The 19,765-nt window shown below is 39.4% G+C and overlaps 1 protein-coding gene and 1 pseudogene across 5 annotated transcripts in view; one reads left to right on the top strand and one right to left on the bottom strand.

Annotated features, from left to right (window-relative positions):
* The window catches only part of ZFX (zinc finger protein X-linked), a 73,642-nt gene that overhangs the window by 18,944 nt on the left and 34,933 nt on the right, over positions 1–19,765 (bottom strand). The window contains exons 1-2 of one of the 4 annotated variants that reach the window (XM_081081264.1): positions 17,305–17,475; positions 514–602 (exon numbers count right to left, since the gene is read on the bottom strand). In XM_081081264.1, coding sequence (XP_080937390.1) covers positions 514–574 — 61 coding nt within the window. In that variant the 5' untranslated portion in view covers positions 575–602; positions 17,305–17,475. Of the gene's footprint in view, positions 1–513; positions 2,126–7,539; positions 8,454–17,304; positions 17,476–19,765 lie in introns of those variants that run through there. The other 3 variants (XM_081081263.1, XM_081081265.1, XM_081081262.1) reach the window with 3 other exon arrangements.
* On the top strand, positions 5,290–6,926 carry LOC308511504 (cleavage and polyadenylation specificity factor subunit 5-like; annotated as a pseudogene). The gene is made up of 2 exons: positions 5,290–5,337; positions 6,296–6,926. The product of its transcript is annotated as a cleavage and polyadenylation specificity factor subunit 5-like (transcript).

Genomic DNA, 19,765 nt, shown 5'->3' with positions numbered 1-19,765 from the left:
CTAGTTGGGCCATATGTGAGAGGCAACCAGTCGATGTGGCTCTCTCACGTTGATGTCTTTCTTTCTCTCTCCCTCCCTCCTTCCCTCTTTAAAATCAATAAAAAATATTTCTTTTTTTAAAAAGAGAGACTAAGGACAAGAAAAAGAATAACTTCAAAGTTATTGCAGACTAGGAATGAGATGCTAGAGCCTGTCTATGTGGTGGGAAGTAACTATTAGCAACATTTTCAAAGAGAAAACTAACAGGACTTAGTGCTCTAACTGGGCAAGATGAGAGTACCTGAGGGTAACACTGAGGTTTTGATACTGATGCTGTTACTGACAAAAATTTAAGAGTTGGTTGTAGGGGAGCCAAATTTTTAAGGAGGAGAATAATGTGCTCACTTTAATATTTTTAGACTTGACACAAGATACCTAAGTGTGAATATCAATGTGAGAGCCTAGCAATTTGTCCACTCGATAACCAACTCCAAATCTGGTAGATGGAAAATAGAGCAACCCAAATAGTTATACCTGTTGCAGCAAAAAATGAGTTTGGCTCTTGTGGTTGTAATTCAAGTCCATCTTCATCCATGGCCTTTAATTTTCATCAGTCACAGCTCCTAAATTAGGGGGGGAAAGTAAACCAAGTATTACTTTTATTATATCATGTATTTAAAATGCACCATATTTACATTTCTGAAACACTCGTAAGTATGTCACAGATGAACATATATCAAAAACATATCTACCTAGCCCTGGCCAGTTTTGCAGTGGTTAGAGTGTCGGCCCTTGGACTAAAGGGTTGTGGGTTTGATTCCTGGTCAAAGAAACGTACCTGAGTTGCAAGTTCAATCCCTAGCTCCTGGTCAGGGGCACATAGCAGGCAACCAATCGATGAGTCTCTCTCACATCAATGTTTCCCCACCCTCTCTCTCGCATCTCCCCCTCCTGTCCACTCTCTCCTCAGGAAGGATTTAAAAAACAAAACAAAACAAAACACATCTATCTAAAATAAAAGGGAACTTAATTGATTTCCAATGATAATAGGCATCTATAAGACAAGGCAAGGCAGAGAAATCAAACAAGTCAACTTTGCCTAGGCTTTTTGCTTGAGATACTGCTTGCATATATCAAGTGCACACATTTTGATTAATTTTGACACATGCTTTTAAACCTATGTAATCACTATACTACCCAGATCAAGATACAGAACATTTCCAGTACCCCAGCACTTGTCTCCTCTCAGTCCATACACCCCACACTCCCACGAGGGTAACTGGTTTTATTAAGGTTCAACTTAAACATACTCTGTACCTTATTGGGGGGAAATTTCTACACGATTTTCATATTACTTTTCTAAATTTAATGTAGTCTGCTTTCAACCAATACATTCAAGATCAGTAAAAACTCAAAGTGCATAATTATAGTAAACACCATTTGGGATTTCTGCCTAACTTATAATGACATCTCTTAACTAACCTTCTGATCTAGAGAAGTAAATTCCCACAGTGTATTTATATACTCTCCTGGCCATGTAGTTGATTGGCACTGGCTATAAAATGATAAAAATAAGTTCATCTTTGAGCACAATAAAATCAAAGTCCTGTCCCTGAGAACTAAAACCATGAGCAAGGGTCACTCAGTCTCTTTCTCCTGGTAGCTATTATATAGGAGCTGAGAAAGGCCCTTTTCCAACTTCAGCTTAGACTAGTGAGATAAAGTTTATAAATGAAAAAGAATCCAGTGAATGTCCTCAGAAACAGAGTAGAGAGAGAACAGGGAAGGGAGGCTTACCAGTATTTTTTTAGCTCCTGGCTCTAGAACTTTCTGAGGTCCAACTACAGAACCTTATCTGCCTTGAGTTTGTGCAAGACATCCCAATGACCTCAATGCTCCCTTTTCTACTTAAGTTAAAACTTACAGCAAAAAGAACTTAACCCATAAAATAATATACTACTTAATACTAATGACTGTTTCAAAAGAGCAGACATCAAAGACTGTGGTTTACTCATATTGTAAGTATTGCATAAACCTCCTCCCCCTCATTGGTTTCCTTATCTCTATCTACATTTTCACTTTCTAATCCAACCTAAATAGTACTGTTAGACACATCTTTCTGTTACCTTTATCATTTTTTGTTGATAACATAAGCTCTGAATGCTTATTAAAATTTCAAATGACAAGAGTCATTTTTATAATGCATCAGCTAGGTCAGTGGTCGGCAAACTCATTAATCAACAGAGCCAAATATCAACAGTACAACGATTGAAATTTCTTTTGAGAGCCAAATTTTTTAAACTTAAACTATATAGGAAGGTACACTGTTATTAACTTAATTAGGGTACTCCTAAGGCTTAGGAAGAGCCACAGTCAAGGGGCCAAAGTTTGCCGACCACGGAGCTAGGTGATGTCATTCCTGCTAAATTTTTAATGGCTCCTGCCATCTTCTAAGTCTGGGGACTAAACTATCTGTCCATCATATTCCCTAACTTTCTTTCAAGCACCTTCCCCCACCATGACACGCACATATTTCAGCTAAACAAAAATGCCCAATGTCCCCAAACTCTATTTGACTCAGGGTTTCTTCTACCTGGATGGAACACCTTTCCCCTATCCTCTTACTAGAGCCTTTCCCCAAAAACCCCTTCCCCACCAAAAAAGAAAAAGCTGAAAATCTCTCTCTCCTCTGAATTTCCACAGCAATTTATCCCTTTTCCTTTTTTTCTGATTGTACTTGTTTGCTATAAACCATAGTTATTTATATATGCTTTTCAAATGCTAAAACATATGTGTGTGTTTGTGTATATATTTCTTAAAGAAATATCCATGAGAAACTCAATTAATATTAATAATTGGATTTTCAACATGTCAACTGAGACATATTCTATTTATCAAGAGCAAGCATGTTTCATGTTATTTATTCAAACTGCTTCAAATTAAAAGGACCAATAAAGAAAAACATTTTCAACTATGAAAAATGGAAAGTTGTCAATACTCTCTCCACACCAAAATCACCCCTGGCCATAATTCTTTTTCACCTTTAAAAAATGTAATTACAAAATGATAAACGTGAATTAAGCTTCTAAGCATAATGATAGACTATTAAAATGAAATTAAGCCAATTAAGAAGGCAATAAATGCAATTCATTAATGCATTAAATGCCCCTCTCCCCAATTCTCCTACATAAACCCAACCCCATCTGCTCTAAGAATTCTCAACCTGCACAATAACTCCTGCACAATCCTCCTTAGCTTTTCTATTGGGGTTGGACAGATAATTAACTCCCTCAATTTTGACACTCTCTCCTTCCTCGGTTTCTTTAAACTGAGTTCTAGCCCTAACCAGTTTGGCTCAGTGGATAGAGCGTCAGCCTGTGGACTCAAGGGTCCCAGGTTCGATTCTGGTCAAGGGCATGTACCTTGGTTACGGGCACATCCCCAGTAGGGAGTGTGCAGGAGGCAGCTGGATCAATGTTTCTCTCTCATCGATGTTTCTAACTCTCTATCCCTCTCCCTTCCTCTCTGTAAAAAATTAATAAAATCTGTTTAAAAAATAAAAAATAAAATAAATAAACTGAGTTCTAATTCTCTTCCCACCTTCCCAACTGCTGTTTACTCTGCCTCCCCTCACCCATTATTGCAGCCTTGCCCAAGGTGGTGAGCTCAGTCCTTTTGTTTTCTGCTTCCTCTTTATTCCAAGGTTTCAACTACTATTTACACAAAGGTGATTCCCCAAACACACACACTCAGGCTAGTACCTGACACTTCCACCAGACTGCTGCATATTTTCATCGGGATAAAGCCCTGCTTCTCCTGACATGACCACTATGGACTCTTCCTTCTTCTCTGCTTATGCTCAGTCAGGTTGTCAGATCTTATCCATTCCTCGTCCACAACTTCTCAGGAATCTATCCCCCTCCCCCCTTTTTTTATTCCCACTGTCACCGTTTACTCTCAGCTTCATATTTACTGATCCCAGGGGACAAAAATAACCTCTCAACTGGCCTTTCATTTTCTGCCACTCCCACAACAAATGACTAGGAACCTTACTACAAGTAAGGGCTGGTGCCAAGTACTGAGGCAGACTAATCCTTCAAAGCATTGCTTTGATCACGGCACTCCCCTGCTCAGAAAGCTTCAGCAGTTCCCCAGTATTCAGTGTGCTCTAAGAAATTCACCCAAGCACCATGATAAACTTATCTGCTATATTCTCATCATTGGACATCATACCCATTTCCTAACAGATATTATAGCCCGAATATATTTTTATATTTAATATATTTTTATTGATTTGAGAGAGAGAGAGAGAGAGAGAGAGAGAGAGAGAGAGAGAGAGAGAGAGAAACTCAGGTGATCAGTTAAGTATTCAACGAACAGTTTTGACCGGTTATTTTTCCTTCTGTTTTGTCACCAAATCAGAAAAAAACATGTTCTGTACTTCCAAGCAGAGATGACTATACTAAACTTTGGGGTTAGAAGTAATTCCTCTGACAATCAGAATGAAACCAATGTTCTTAGAATGGTGTCTACTCAGAAGATTCTAAGGGCTGTGATAAAAGGGTGCTCCTGATTTTGCTGCAGGAACTGAGGTCAGAGACCAGTTGAATCTGAAGACAAACAAGTAGAAAGAATCTAACAATTTGGGTGAACACATTAAAATTTGGTCCTAAAATGACAAGCCTTCTTAAAACCTTATTTTTCCAAAGCCCCTATTCGTGCTCAGATTAAAAGTTGCCAAAACACCCTCTGAGTTTAGTTGCATTAATATTCTGTGCATACTAGACACTAAACCTTTCAATGCCTTTGTCTTTAAGACTGTAGCTTGATATTAGCAACTGCATACACTTTCTATCTAGTTTTTCATAAGTAAAGCAGTATAGCCTCCTTAATGAAATGTTGCTATTTAATGCACTCAACAATTTGTCAATACATGTTCATTATATAATATTCTGTATATCATGTATAACTCAACTCTGGATCACACTTTGATTTTGTAGTGAAATTTTAAAAAATTAGTTTAGTAGCTTTTGTTGAGATTACGGTCAGAAATCCTATTTATATGTTTCCTCTAATGAAATATTCGGCCTTTAGTTGCATGGAGTGGAGTGTTTGAAGCACTTGGTGTGATCAAAGGATAAAGACAGTGTTTTGACATAATATAAAGTGGAGATTAATTTAGACTACATTTTACCCGATATAAACTAAATAAAAATGTCAGGGGAAAACTTTTTAAAAGGGCAATTTCTGGCAAATGCAGTACATGATAAAGAAAGGTCGGTATTATCTTATTGAACTCCTTAATGAGCAATGTGTCTCCTCGTATTAAAAAATCTTTCTGATAATGCAGAATTATGGGTGGGGTTTTTTTAGATTAAAGCATTCTTGCTTTTATGTTACTTTATTCAAGCTAATAAGTGCCTTCTTTAGTTTTCTAGCACTACTTGTAAAACTCATGTAATGCAGCATTTACAGTTTTTAAACTTTTAAATATCCTTAAACTATAAAACTTCTTTAAATTACTCTCTTGCCAGATCACCAACATAGTAACTTGACTAATACTGATCCCTACTCTTTCCCTCACCTACATGAACACATGCTTCCTATTACTGTTTTTCCTAAATATATTACTTTGGGTCTATAAGGTTCTATAAACTCAGTGCTGACACTAACAATGCTTTCTGTACATCATAAACACTGGTGAGAAGATAATTTCAAGCTTTTCAACAACTATAAAATTTTTAAATTGAAAACTGCAGAATTATGGAGTGCTTATACAGTGATCTTTTGCTAATGCAGTTAAGCAGTATGTTTTGTACCTATAACTTAATAAACACTTTAATTTTGTTTTTTTGGGTTTTTTTGTTAATCCTTACCTGAGGATATTTTTTCCACTGATTTTCAGAGAGTGGAAGAGGGGAGGGAGAGAGACAGAAATATACATGTTAGAGAGACATATCAAGTGGTTGCCTCCCACAAGGCCCTCCACTGGGGCCAGGGATCAAACCTGCAACCCAGGTCCGTGCCCCTGACCAGGAATCGAACCCACAACGCCTCGGTGAGTGGGCCCATGCTCTACCATTGAGCCACACCAGCCAGGGCAATCCTTTAATAATTTTTTTTTTTTACAATAACAGGCTAGATAATGCAAGGGGCTGGTTTACAGTACACCTGCTTCTTACATGTCCAACAATGGGCATGCTTCATTGACTATCAGCTCCACTGAGTATCAGTGGCATTAATTCCATATAAATTTGAGAACTGGTCTACCAAAACAAAAATTTATTGGGATGACTGGTTAATAAAATCCAGTTAGGGTTTTGACCAGTTGGGCAACAAGCACATCCAGGAGACCAAGCCCTTCACCTTGGAGCACACCATCAACCTGTATCCTCTTTTCAATTATACTTCTGCTACAAAGCAGCACCTTTCTGAGGACAGCTCTGTTGCAATCAGATTTCAACACATGAGGGTGATATTTGATAAAATTGAAATGAGGACTGTAGAAAGGGTTCCAATTGTACATGAGCACTGGCTATCCCATGTGTTACTGCTATAGCTGGGAACAACTTTCTTCAAATTACCTGATGGTGAACTTAACCCAGGAGAAGGTGAAGTTGAAGGACTAAAATGCTTAATGACAGAGATACTAGGTCGCCAAGGTGGAGTCCTGTAAGACTGGGTCATTGATGACTGCTTTGGTAACTGGTAGAGACCAAATTTTGAACATCCTCAGTATCCACATATTCCAGCACATATTACAAAGCCAAAGGAACTTAAGTTGTTTTTGGTTCAACTTCAAGAGAAAACCTTGTTAGCAGTCCCTAAAAATTATAAGCTGGTAGCCGCACCGTTGTTTGATTTGTGTGGACAATGCACCAGGATATGGGCCCATCATTTCTAGTCTCCCTCAGCTTTTGAGCAGGTTCAATTTTATATACAAATGAATTCCTGCACAGTGGATCAGTAAAAGAAGCCATCTCTGTGAGCACAGTGTAAAATAAATATGGTAGAAAAGTTTTATTTGTTGTATCTCTTTCCCAACCACTCAACTGCCACCTGCTTTCTTTTGTTTGAATAGTAAAGTTGATATAAAAACTAGATAGTGGTATAAATAAATATGTTTAGTTTGCTTTTGTTTCTACTCATACATTTTGTACATTAAAGAAAGCAGACTTCTAAAAAATAAAAATAAACTTGACTTTTAAATTGTTAATATAGAGAAATACAATTCATTTTTGCATATCAATGTTCCCCAACTACAATGCAATAAAACTAGAAATAAATGTCACAGACCAAAGAAAAAATATTCCATAAATTTTAAAACAAAGTTCTAAGTAATTCAATGGGCAATATGAAAATCACAATATATTTAGGACTAAATAATAAAAATCAATTCATATCAAAATCATCACAACCAGTTATAGTTCAAGGAAAATTTATAGTTTTAAAGGCACATATTATAAGAGTAGAAATTAAATATTAATGAGCCAAACCTCCAACTTAAATTTTTTAAATGTTAGAATAAATGCAAATAAAGTAGAAGGAAAGAAATCTTACCAAATGAGCAGAAACACAAAGGGTCAATAAGAACTATTTGAGCCCGGCCGGTGTGGCTGTCAACCCACGAACCAGGAAGTCAGGGTTCGATTCTCGGTCAGGACACATGCCTGGGTTGCAGGCTCGATCCCCAATGGGGGTGAGGGTAATGCTGAAGGCAGCCGATCAATGAGCCTCTCTCATCATTGATGTTTCTCTCTCTCCCTTCCTCTCTCTGAAATCAACAAAAAAATATATTTTTAAAAGAAACGAACTATTTGAAAAGTCTTAATAACATAGGCAAGTTACTGGCAGTGCTGAAAAAAAGAGGGACAAATTAATCAAATTAGATACTTTAAAGTCAGAGAAACCTATATCTTATACCAATATAATTGAAAAGTTACATTTTTCTGAATAGTCAAGTCCTGAACACGTAGCTCAGTTGGTTAGATATCACCATTCTGATATGCTAAGGTTGCGAGTTCAACTCCCGGTCAATGCACATGCAAGAATCAACCAATAAATGCATAAATAAGTGAAACAACAAATTTCTTCTTGTTTCTCTCTCTCTCTCAAATCAATTTTTTTAAAAAAAGTCAAAAAGACTTACCACCACCAAAGAAACTTAAATCAAATCAATTCACAGAAAAGACACCAGGCAGTTTCACAGATGAATTCTAACTTTCAAGAACAGAGTATTAAGTAAAACTTATTTCAAAAAGAAAAAATACTGCCATACTCATCTTATGAAGTTAGCATAACCGTGTTTGTTATCAAAACAATACAAAGCCGACATGAAAAAGGAAAAGTACATAGCAATAATCCAGGAAATCCAAAGATAATTTAAAATAGAAAATCTACATCCTCAAGATAGCTGACTGAAACTAATACTATTGAATGTCAATTGTAATTAAATTTTTTTAATTTAAAAGAAGAAAATCTATGCGATCCATCAAACCAATATATCCAGCAAACACATTAGAAAAATCAACTTCTGTTCACAATGAAAACTCTAAAATAAGCATAAGAGAATGTAATAAATAACATCTACCCCATCCAAAAAAACCCACTACAATATCATGCTTAATGATAAAATATTAGAAGCACTCTATTCAATTACCTAGACAAGGATGCCTGTTATCAATGCTTTTATTCAACACTGAGCTAGAGACAGTAGTCAATGCAATTAAAAAAAAAAAAAAAAAAAAAAGAGCATTGGCCGGTGTGATTAAATGGTTAGAGCATCGGCACACACACCCAAGAGTTGTGGGTTCCATTCCTAGTCAAGGGCACATACCTGGGTTGCAGGTTCGATCCCCACCCAGGTCTGCACGCATGCCAGGGGCAACCAATCCATGTGTCTCTCACAATATTTCTCTATTTCTCTCTCTCTACCTCTCCTTACCTTCCATTCTCTCTAAAAAAAATCAATGGAAAAGCCGAAACCGGTTTGGCTAGGTGGATAGAGCGTCGGCCTGCGGACTGAGAGGTCCCAGGTTCGATTCCGGTCAAGGGCATGTACCTGGGTTGCGGGCATATCCCCAGTGGGAGATGTGCAGGAGGCAGCTGATCGATGTTTCTCTCTCATCGATGTTTCTAACTCTCTATCTCTCTCCCTTTCTCTCTGTAAAAGATCAATAAAATATATTTAAAAAAAAAATCAATGGAAAAAAATATCCTCGGGTAAGGATTAACAAAAAGAAAAAAGAAACAGGAGGCGAAATGAATGAAAAATAAAACCTCATTCACACACAACTACCTAGAAAATACAGAAGAATTTTAAAGTGTTATTGCTCCCACATTTCATTTATTCTAAAGATACCACCAATTTTAAGTAACATCCTTATTTTATATACAACTAAGAAAAAAACACTGCCAATTAAAGGAATGCCATACTTTATTATCTAGAATTTTCATTTTAGACTTAGAGAAAATTATTTTAGACTTAGACATATTTTTGTATTTTGTGCATATAAAAAAAATAGAAGCAAAAGAAATTGGTAGGGTACTCCTAAAACTTCACATTCAGCGTCCTATGAATTACTTTTCTACTCAAAACTATTCAAACTTTCCTAATAATATTGCCCTCTGCCAAGAGTGTTAGTGAGGCAGCGTTTCTTAAAATGCTCCATTATTATCTTTGGGATTTTCTTTCCAGTCAAACACCCACTTCGCCATTTCTCCTCCCTTAGGTTGTATTGTTTGGCATGAAATAACTACATAACAATGCACATACTCATTTAAGTGATGACAAAATGAAGAGTCTTGATCAAGTTTGTGCATGTGCAGGCAACAATAACTATATCATGACTGCTACCAGGACAACACTGATTTCAGGACACCATCAATTCAAGATCTATTTTGATTTCAGAGATGTTAAAATGTTAAGGGAGGAAACTAGATCTCAAAATCTATGAAATATTGTAATATGAGAGTTCAGCGGGGTTATATATCAATACATGTAAGTCCATAGTGTTTCCTATACATCAGCTTAGATGCTAAACAGAACTAAAAAAAAAAATATCCTATTCACAACAAAAATTACACAGTATCTGGAAAAAGATCTAATGAAAGTTGAGCAAGACTTTATGAAAAACAATAGAGCACACCCAGATTCAAATCCCAGCTCCACTACTTAGCATATATCTATCTGTATCTATATATTTATTCTATAAATTTGATGCAAATACAATAAAAATCCAAGTTTTTCATAGAAACTGACCCAAAAATAAACAAAGGAAGGAAAATAGCTTTCACCTGAAGAAAAAAAACATATGTTAAGATTTAATTATAAAGCAATCATTATTAAATCACAGTGGTATAGTATGGTTAGTCAACAAATGAAACCAGGAGAAACTAGAAACAGATATGTATATTGTGATAATATGATAAACCTCAGGAGCTGCATTATAAATCTGTGGGGAGAAAGGCTAAACTACTTGGCAAATCCATATTAAAAAGATAAAATCAGCCCTGCCCAGTGTGGCTCAGTTGCTTGGAGCGTCGTCCTGTACGTCAAAAGGTGGCAGGTTTGATTCCCACTCAGGGCACATACCCAGGTTGCAGGTTAAATATAAGGTCAGGGTGCATTAGGAGGTAACTGATTGATGTATCTCTCTATTCCCCCCTCCTTCTAAAATCTATAAAAAATATAAATTAAAATTTTAAATTAGCCATGGCTGGTGTTTCTCAATGGTTAGAGGACTGGCCTGCACACCAAAGGGCCATGGGTTCGATTCCCAGTCAAGGGCATAACCTGGGTTGCAGGTTTGTTCCCTGGCCCAGTTGGGGTACATGTGGGAGGCAACCAATCTATGTCTCTCCCTCACATCAAGGTTCGTTCTCTCTCTCTCTCTCCTACCTCCCTCCCTTCTACACTCTCTCTAAAAATCAATGGAAAAAAATATCCTCAGGAGAGGATTAACAAAAAAATAAAAATAATTTAAAAAAATTAGATCACACAATAGATTTAAAAAGTTCCAGATGAATTAATGACCTAAATATGAAAAAGCACAGCACTATTATAACCTTGGAGGTTGGGGGGGGGGGGATGAGACATAAGCCATAAATGAAAGAAAACTGATTACCATCTCATCAAGAAGTCTTATACAAAAAAAAAAAAAATTCCATAAACAAAGCTAAAAGATAAGCCACAGCCTAGGAAATGGTATTTTCAGTGTGTATAATTACAAATTATTAGTATTCAGAATATAAAACTATCCATAAGCCAATGAGAAAAAGACAACCCAATTGAAAAATGGACCAAGGATAGGCACAAGTAAGTCATAGAAAACTCAAATAGCAAATAAATATGTGTGTGGGGGGGGGAGGGGGGCTCAATCTCACTGGAAATTTAAGAAATGCAAAATGAAATGAGCTATGAGATATTCTTAACACCCAACAGATTGGAAAACAATATGTAGTGTAATCTTTTGGCATTGGTCTGGAGAAACAGAGGCTCGTACACAGCTGGTGAGTGTCAAATAGGACATAATTTGACAATTCCCAGTAAATGTGACAAATGCAGATTCCTGAAAGTAGCAATTCTACTACTATAATCCCAAGAGAGAAGAACCCTGTACAGTATAAAGATGTTCACTGCAGCACTGTTTGGAATTATAGAAAATTGCAAACCAAATGGTCTCTCCGTAATAAATGAATCACAATATATTTATACATTAAAATACAAATAAAATGAATGAACTAGATCAATAGTTTTCAAACTTCTTGGTCTCAAGACCCCTTTCACAGCCTTAAAAATTGAGACCTCCAAAAAGTTTTGCTTATGTGGGTTCTATCTATATTTACATTAGAAATTAAATCTGAGGCATTTATAAATTGATAAAACAATAAACCCACTTTATGTCAACATAACACATTACTATTTTCAAAAAAATAAAAACAGTGAAAAGAATAGCATTATTTTACATTTTTGCAAGCCTCTTTAAAAATCAAGTGTAATAGAAGCCAGCTGGATCCCCTTAACTGCTTGTGTTCAATTTAAGACATCATGTGCCATATAGCCTTTGTACAGCACCGATGCAGTGTACAGAGGAATGCGGCTAGAAGAATCTTAAGAGATCCTTGGGAACTTCCGGAACACACTTTGAGAATCACTAAACTAGATCCACATACAACATGGATAAAACTCAAAAACACAATGCTAAGTGAAGAAAATGACAAACAGTATGGTACTGTTCATGTAAAGTGAAAACACACAAAGCAATACATACTTGTTTTTGGTACATACATATTAGGACAGTGGTTAGTTACTTCCGGCAAAGAAAAGACAGGAATGGAATGAGGGGCACTCTTTAACTGAATCTATGAGATTTTCTTTCTTTACACAAACAAAAAATGTTATGAAGCAAATATATAATTAAATATTAAGATCTGTTAAATCTAGGTGATACTTGTTTCTCTGAAATATTTGTAAATTGACACTTGTAATTCTGAAATATTTCCTAATTTAAAGTGGACCTCCCTTTGAGTAAATATAGTTGTAAGAATCTGGATTTTATAAAACATTGCTTAGAAAAGTAATTTCACAGGAATAAGAATACACTGGCTATATTAACCCCAAATAGTTAAGCAGTGGGGATGGGGTGGAGGTTACTCAACTTATGTGGTGTACATTAGTATGTATACCCCTTGGTCAAAAGACACACTGACTAGATCAGTGATGGCGAACCTTTTGAGCTCGGCGTGTCAGCATTTTGAAAAACCCTAACTTAACTCTGGTGCCGTGTCACATATGGAAATTTTTTGATATTTGCAACCATAGTAAAACAAAGACTTATATTTTTGATATTTATTTTATATATTTAAATGCCATTTAACAAAGAAAAATCAACCAAAAAAATGAGTTCGTGTCTGACACGCGTGTCATCGGTTCACCATCACTGGACTAGATGATTGAATAATAAAACTCTCTGCACCCAATGATTAATTGTTTTTAGAGATAATGACCATGTGCCAGGTACTGCTTGGGGACAAGAATAAAACTGTTTCTACATTGAAAGTTTAGAAAAAATGACAAAAATATAAAAACAATTAAAATATAATAAATTAGCCCTGACCAGTGTGGCTCAGTTGGTTGGAGGGTCATCCCTTGCACAGAAGGGTCTTGGGTTTGATTCCCAGTCAGGGCACATACCTAGGTTACAAATTCAATTCCCATTTGGGGTGAGTACGGGAGGCAACTGATTGATGTTTCTCTCTCACATCGATATTTCTCTTTCTCTCTATCCCTCTCCCTTCTTCGCTTTCTAAAGTCAATTTTTAAAAAAAAAAACAAAAAACATCTCCTTGGGTGAAGAGTAAATGCTAATAAATTAAAGATGTCCACATTGCTATATGAGACAGAGAAAAATGAGCCTGGGAAAATAATGATGCCATTAAGAGAAAGAAAACTAGAAGTAGGTGTTGTTTTAGGGACACTGGGTTTAAAAAAGATTATTTTTCCAATATTGGACATCTATTTACTATGTGCCAGATAAATCTTGTTTCAGCTGTGTTGAGACAGCCGGGAACCTGGGTGGAGATGGTCAGTAGGCAACTGAAAATGATAGATGAGAAACTAAAAGAGAGGATGGGCATGGTATGAAACACTGGAACCCGGAGAGAAGATTTGAGCAAAAAAGGACAGAAGATTGACCTTGACGGAAATTTCATGGTATAAAACAGAGAAGGCAAAGAGTTTATGAAACACAGAATACTTTTATGTGACACACCCAGTGACATGATGTGGAACAGTTACCCAATTTAGGAGTAAGTGGGATGAAAAGAAAAGTACTGGTAAAAGAAAAAAAGACAGGTGAGGTTTTCTGCACGATGAGCAAACCTAGGAATGTTTATAAGGGGAGGGAAAGGCACCAGTGGAGTTAGAAGGCAATGATGCAATCGGCAGATTCAGATTCACTAACAGGTCCGTCCCAAAGGACGGGTGGGGTGCACAGGAAGAGCAGCTGGGCCTGAAGGAGGCCAATTCTTCCTGCAGGGAAAGAACAGGGGGGAGGAAAGCCTTAGAGACTAAAGAAGAGCATGATATGGAAGGAAGGAAGTGCAAATGCTCAGATTAGATGATCATCTATCCTGATTTAAGTAAAAGATTAGGTAATCTCTGCTAATGCTGAGGGGTTTCCAGGGCGGGTTAAGGAATTCAAGAGTAAAAAAGTCTGATTGCTAGTATGTGCACATATAATAAAAACAAGGTCATCATTGACAATACAAGTACAGATGGGATTAGAGAGAAAGTATTTACAAAATGAACGCGGAAAAAATTGTTTTAATGTATTCTGAGCATGTTTTTTTTAAAAAAGGAAACTTGCACCTATCCCAAACATCTACATAACTTAAAAATTAACACTTCAGGTATCCAAGAGGTAAGGTAATAAGGTTTTCCAGATCAAAGTCTACTCTTTCACGCAAAAAGCTTTTTATACCTAACAGTTGGAGATAGAAATCCTTCTAAACTATGCACTTATCTGTCTCCTTCATTACACAACTTGAGTCTAACCATCTTTATCTTGAACATCCACTCTTGCTGTAGTAAAACATCTACTGCTGCTGTACTGTGTATGCAACCATTTTCTATGTCTTTCCCAGCTGGCAAGAAAGAAAGCAACTGGTTCTTCTTTCTAAGTGTACGTTTACTCTTACCACCTCAACAACCCAGCCCCTTAGCAACTTGCTTCCAGTGGGCCTCCTACAACGCGCTGTTTCTTAATCATCTGTAAACCATGGCCCTTTATGACGACCAGGAGAAGCTCCAGTTCCCTCCCGTCCTCTCACGGAGCATCGATACTCTGACCTGCCACAGTCTAGGAATGGAAAAACTTTAACAAGTTTCTAGTGAATATTTGTTTTATGTCATAAAATTCTATGGCACACATTCCGCAAATGAGCATCTATAATAGTCAAAGATTAATCACAACATGAGAAGGATTCACTTAGCAAACAGCCTTGGTTACTCTCACAAGGGAGAACGGGGATTGCAAAGGGCCATCTGAAGGCTGCTGCCTTTTTAGTAACCGGCTCTTCTAACCTACTTCTCAAACACTGATTCTTTCAAAATTACCACGGGAATGCTTACAAATTCATTCCTCATTTTAGTAAAGTAACCTACGGCACTAGTCCTGTATTTTTCACCTGGTAAAGGAAAAGTTAGGAACCCCTCCCTGTTTGTTTACTAGAGAAATTATAATAACTGAGCAAAAGGTTATTTGCAATGAGAAGTTAGGATAGAAAAAAGGAGCAGCTATCTAATAGATGGATCATTGAAAAGTAGTAAAACTGGCTTAACTTCTGAATATTCTTCATAATCATTCCAGTAGTGAAAACACTGGTGAACTTACTACTCTCGTTATTTCTCAATTCTGAAACTTTTCCTACCTAGTCTAATGGAACTACTAAGCGAATATAAAGCCCAGAAACTTGAGGGCTCCCCGGGCTCCCCCATTGGGTTTATAAGCCTTAACAACTTGCAAGCAAGCTCTTCCACCACCTACCTTTTCTGCCCAGAATTCCCACCACTCCCCTACCTACACTATCTACTCCAACCAAACTGTAAATACTTACTGTTTTCCGAAGAACATTCACCCTTCAAATGTCCCTTCCCCACCTCCGCCACCGCTTAATAAAGTCCTACCCATCATTCAGTAACCTCAAAATGTCAGGAACACTTCCCTGATGTTCCGAAAGGAAACGTGCCTTCCCCCTGAAACCTCAGTAATTAATTGTACCTTTCTCTCGCAGCACTTGAGTGCACTTCGCCTCGTCTCCTCTACTATTAAACAACGAACTTCTTGCAGCCACGCTGCATTACAAGACCCGTTTTAAATCGTTCTTAGCACCCAGCACAATGCATCGCTAACACTGGGCTCCGAGTTTCCTGGAGAGTTGTACGGTACACGATCAAAGGTACTTTAAAGGAAGGAATTACACCTTCGAATTTTTCAAATCAAACAAAGACTCCTAAATACCATAATAGATACATGAACAAAAAATACCGCATCACATTGTTGTCCCTCGGTAAGAAAATAAAACTTTCTGCCCTTCCCCTTACTCCTTAAAAAAAAGTAAATACTACCAACAGATCGCGAATAGCTTAAATGCACCTTTTTCAAGAAAGTAGTTTCAAGAAAAAAAGTTATTCCCAAATAAATGAGCTCAAAAGACTCCAATTGCTATTCCTCCGTTCTCGTCCTGTGTAATTTTCACTTTTTCTCCTATTGGATAAGAGAGTGGTGAGAACTTCTTCTTAGCCAATTGGGTTGCTACTGCTTTATTTAGACTCTGAAGAAGGCAATGATTGTTGGAAAACCGCATCGAGGGCGCCGTAACAGCCATGTATGACTTTGTTTAACTTACAATAAAATGTCTTGGGGTGCCACTTGCCGTAGTGAGCCCAGATATTTGGGCTGCCATCCGCCCCGATCGCCCTTGGGCCGCCAAGAGAGCGAGGAAAAGACGCGGGGCTGGGGACGCAGAGGGAGACGACGTCGCAAGCGTCAGAGCGGCGGCGATGGCCGCCTGCGCAGCTCAGTTAAAATGCAGCGGAAGCAACAGCCCGTCTAGGGGCTGCGCGAGGCAGGGCAGGAAGGTGGCGCTGCCGCCGAGCGCCAGGAGCCCATCATGGCGGCGAGGGCAATGGCCGCGGTGGGAAGCAAGCACACGCAGCCGCGCCTGGCCTCGAGGGCCCGTCACCGGAGCCGCCGCAGCCGCAGCCCGCCCTCCGACGTCCCCCCTCCCCCCACCTCCCGGGCTGTAGCGGAATTTTCTCTTCCGACACCGCCTTCAAGATGGCGGCTCCCCCTCCCGGCAACCCCTTCAATCGTCCCCTGCAGCAGGCGCCGAGCCGCCGAGCCGCCGCCATCTTGTCCCCCGGCCCTCCCCCCCTCGCCGATATTTACATAGCGAAAATCGGCCCGGTCGGCCTGCGGCCTTCACCTCACGCCTGCAGCCTTCGCCTCCTGGCCAGGCCTCACCCTCGCGCGGTGCCCCACGCCGGCCGCGCCGTCGACCCGCGGCCTCTCAATCGCCTCCCAGGCCACCGGGCGACCCTCCCCCAACCCGCGCCCGTTCACTGAGCGCGCCTCCACCGCAGCTCGGGGCAGCCGGGCTCCTCCCCGGGCCTAACTGCGGCCTCCTCGGGGCCTGGTCGGCGCCGCGCGCCACGCCGCCCGGCCTAGCGCGGAAGGGCGCCTTGAGGGCCGCCGACCAGGCCGGGACCAGGCCGCTGCACGCGCGCTAGGCCCCGCGGCCGCGGCGGCGCCCGGAACTCACCGGACGGGCGTGCGGGCGGGCGGCGACGGTGGCGGGTACTGCAGGCCGGCCTTTCTCTGGAGCACTGGGCCGGGCTCCGGCTGGTGGGGCGGGCGGAGGGAGGGAGGAGGGGCCGAGCTCGGAGCTGACAAAAAGCGGCCCAGCTCCCCGGCACGGGCCCGCCGTCAGCACGTCACGTCACCGCCCGGGAGAGAGACCCAGGAAAATGCGGAAGGGTAGAGAGGCCCCCTCCTCCGCCCGGTGGGTCCCCCTGGAGCCCCGGGTCGGTGAAGCATACGCCCCGCGGCCGGGAAGCCTAGTGGCCTCGCTGCGATGGGGTCTCCGTGACAGCGCCCCCCTTCTTTCCACCTCCTCCGCGCTCCCGCCCGCCACCGCTACACACGCGCCGCTGCCGCCGCCTCGGCTGTAAAGCCCGCGTGGGGCCCGACTCGGCCCGGCCGCCCCCCACCATCTCCTGTGGGCCGCGGCCGCCCCCCGGGCCCTCCCCGGAGACATACTGCCCGTCCTCACCCGTCCTGGCCGAGGCGCCTGCTCGAGTTGTTTGCAGGCCCTCAGACCCCCGCCCGCAGTAAATGTGTTTTCATCCCCGTGGCTGGAGAAGATAAATTTAGCAACCCCCGCCGTCCCCTGCTTTCGCTTTAAAAAAAAAAAAAAATCTTTGAAATAAAATGAAAATAGGCTTGCCAGTCGAAGTGGGTATGTGGGAAAGAGGAGGGGTAGAAAGGTGATCCTAAAGCAACTACGAAACCATTTAATTTAATTTTTTAAAAATAAACATGCAGCCAGAAAGCCTAACTGATTTTATTCGTTTGCGGGGGTGGGGAAGAAAAAATCAGGAAGAGGGTTGGTTACATTTGAAACGGGTTTCGCACAGTGCAATGGACAGATTTTTAATGTATATTTTCTACATATATATCGGAGTTTCAGAGTTTGGGAGCCTATGAAATGGAAGTCTTGTGTAATTGTTTCATAAGATCAGTTTTTCACATTCTCTAATAAATACGGAAAGGGAGCAGAATTGGGTATGGGTGGTTTTTTTACAAACTTCCTTAAACAGCCTCTTAAAGTTTAAAAGAAAAACGACTGGAAAGAAGGGGTAATATGTATTTGATTAAACAAAGCATTTATCAACCCCAAAAATGTGTATTTTGCTTTTTCATTAGTTTTTTTATGTTTAAGCTCTTTCCATACTAAACTTGGGACCCAAATTATGTTTAAAAGTTATACTTAAATGGTAAACAGTGTGGTTTTTAATCAGGATATCTGACGTGCTTTATTTCTTCACTAAATGTTAGATAAAAACATTTTAAGCAGTACAGAACACAAAAGTTTTAACAAATAGCATGCTGTTGTGAAATCTCATTTTAAATACAGAAACCATATATTTTCATTTCCTGTCATAACTTTTTAAAACTCCCAGAATGCAAGTCGTCCTTTCCCTCAGACATTTTACAAACCAAAGGTACAATAAGAAGAAATGTCTGAGAATGTACTGGATGGTAATTTTCCTTTCAAGAGTTCAGCTTTGATTTTTTTTCCAGCGGTTAAGTTTACTTTCAAAAATGATAAATGACAACATGTCTTCATCATTTGTAGAAAACTCCATCGGGCTATGATATAGACTCTATTCACAGAAAGGTAAATATAAGTGAGAAAGAGAAATAGCTTGTATACTCACACTAATATAATTTCAAAAAATTGATTACCAGCATTTAGGTACTTTCCAAGTGCCTCTGTTTAATGCTATGGTATGTCAAGAATGGGGTCTAATCCATGCAACTGTAAGCAGCATGAACAGAAAAACCTAATGTCAGCATTCTTATTAGTGCTTCCATAATTACCACCAAATACTTCTAAGTCCACCAGTATAAAGTACTTAAGAGTGTCAAGGAACACAAATGAAAAAAAGGTTTCCTCAACTTAAAAGACCAGAAGTAGTTTAGGTATTGATACTTTTATAATAAAAGAACCCTTTGCCAGTACTTTTCATGCATAAAGACTTTGATGGGAAACAAGAAAAGGAAAGCCTATTTCTATTAAATAAACTTTTATTAAAGTCCAACAAAAATTAGTCCATAGATGATTATGCAGGTGAAGTCAACTATACTTTTATTTTTCAAAAAAAGGGAAAGTAACTTCTAGTTCAAATCCACTTATGGAAGGCTGTAAAGAACAGTGTATGATGAAAAGCATTTTACTAGAAATACCCTTGATATAAAATACTTATGATAAAGTGAAGGCACAAAGGAAGTGTGAACAGCAGAGATCAGAAATCATTCCATGTTGCCCTGCCTGTATAGCCCAGTTGTCGCAATATGCCAAAGTTGCAGGTTCAATCCCCAGTCAGGGTACATGCAAGCATCAACCAATGAGTGAATAAATAAGTGGACCAACAAATTGATGTCTTTCCCTCTCTCTCTCTCAAATCAATAAAAAAAATTATAAAACATTCGATGTTATA

Source organism: Myotis nattereri, assembly GCF_964212035.1.
Source record: "Myotis nattereri genome assembly, chromosome: X".
Lineage (NCBI taxonomy): Eukaryota > Metazoa > Chordata > Mammalia > Chiroptera > Vespertilionidae > Myotis > Myotis nattereri.
The sequence above is the reverse complement of the archived record's forward strand: the minus strand, read 5'-3'. Positions and strand labels throughout refer to the sequence as shown.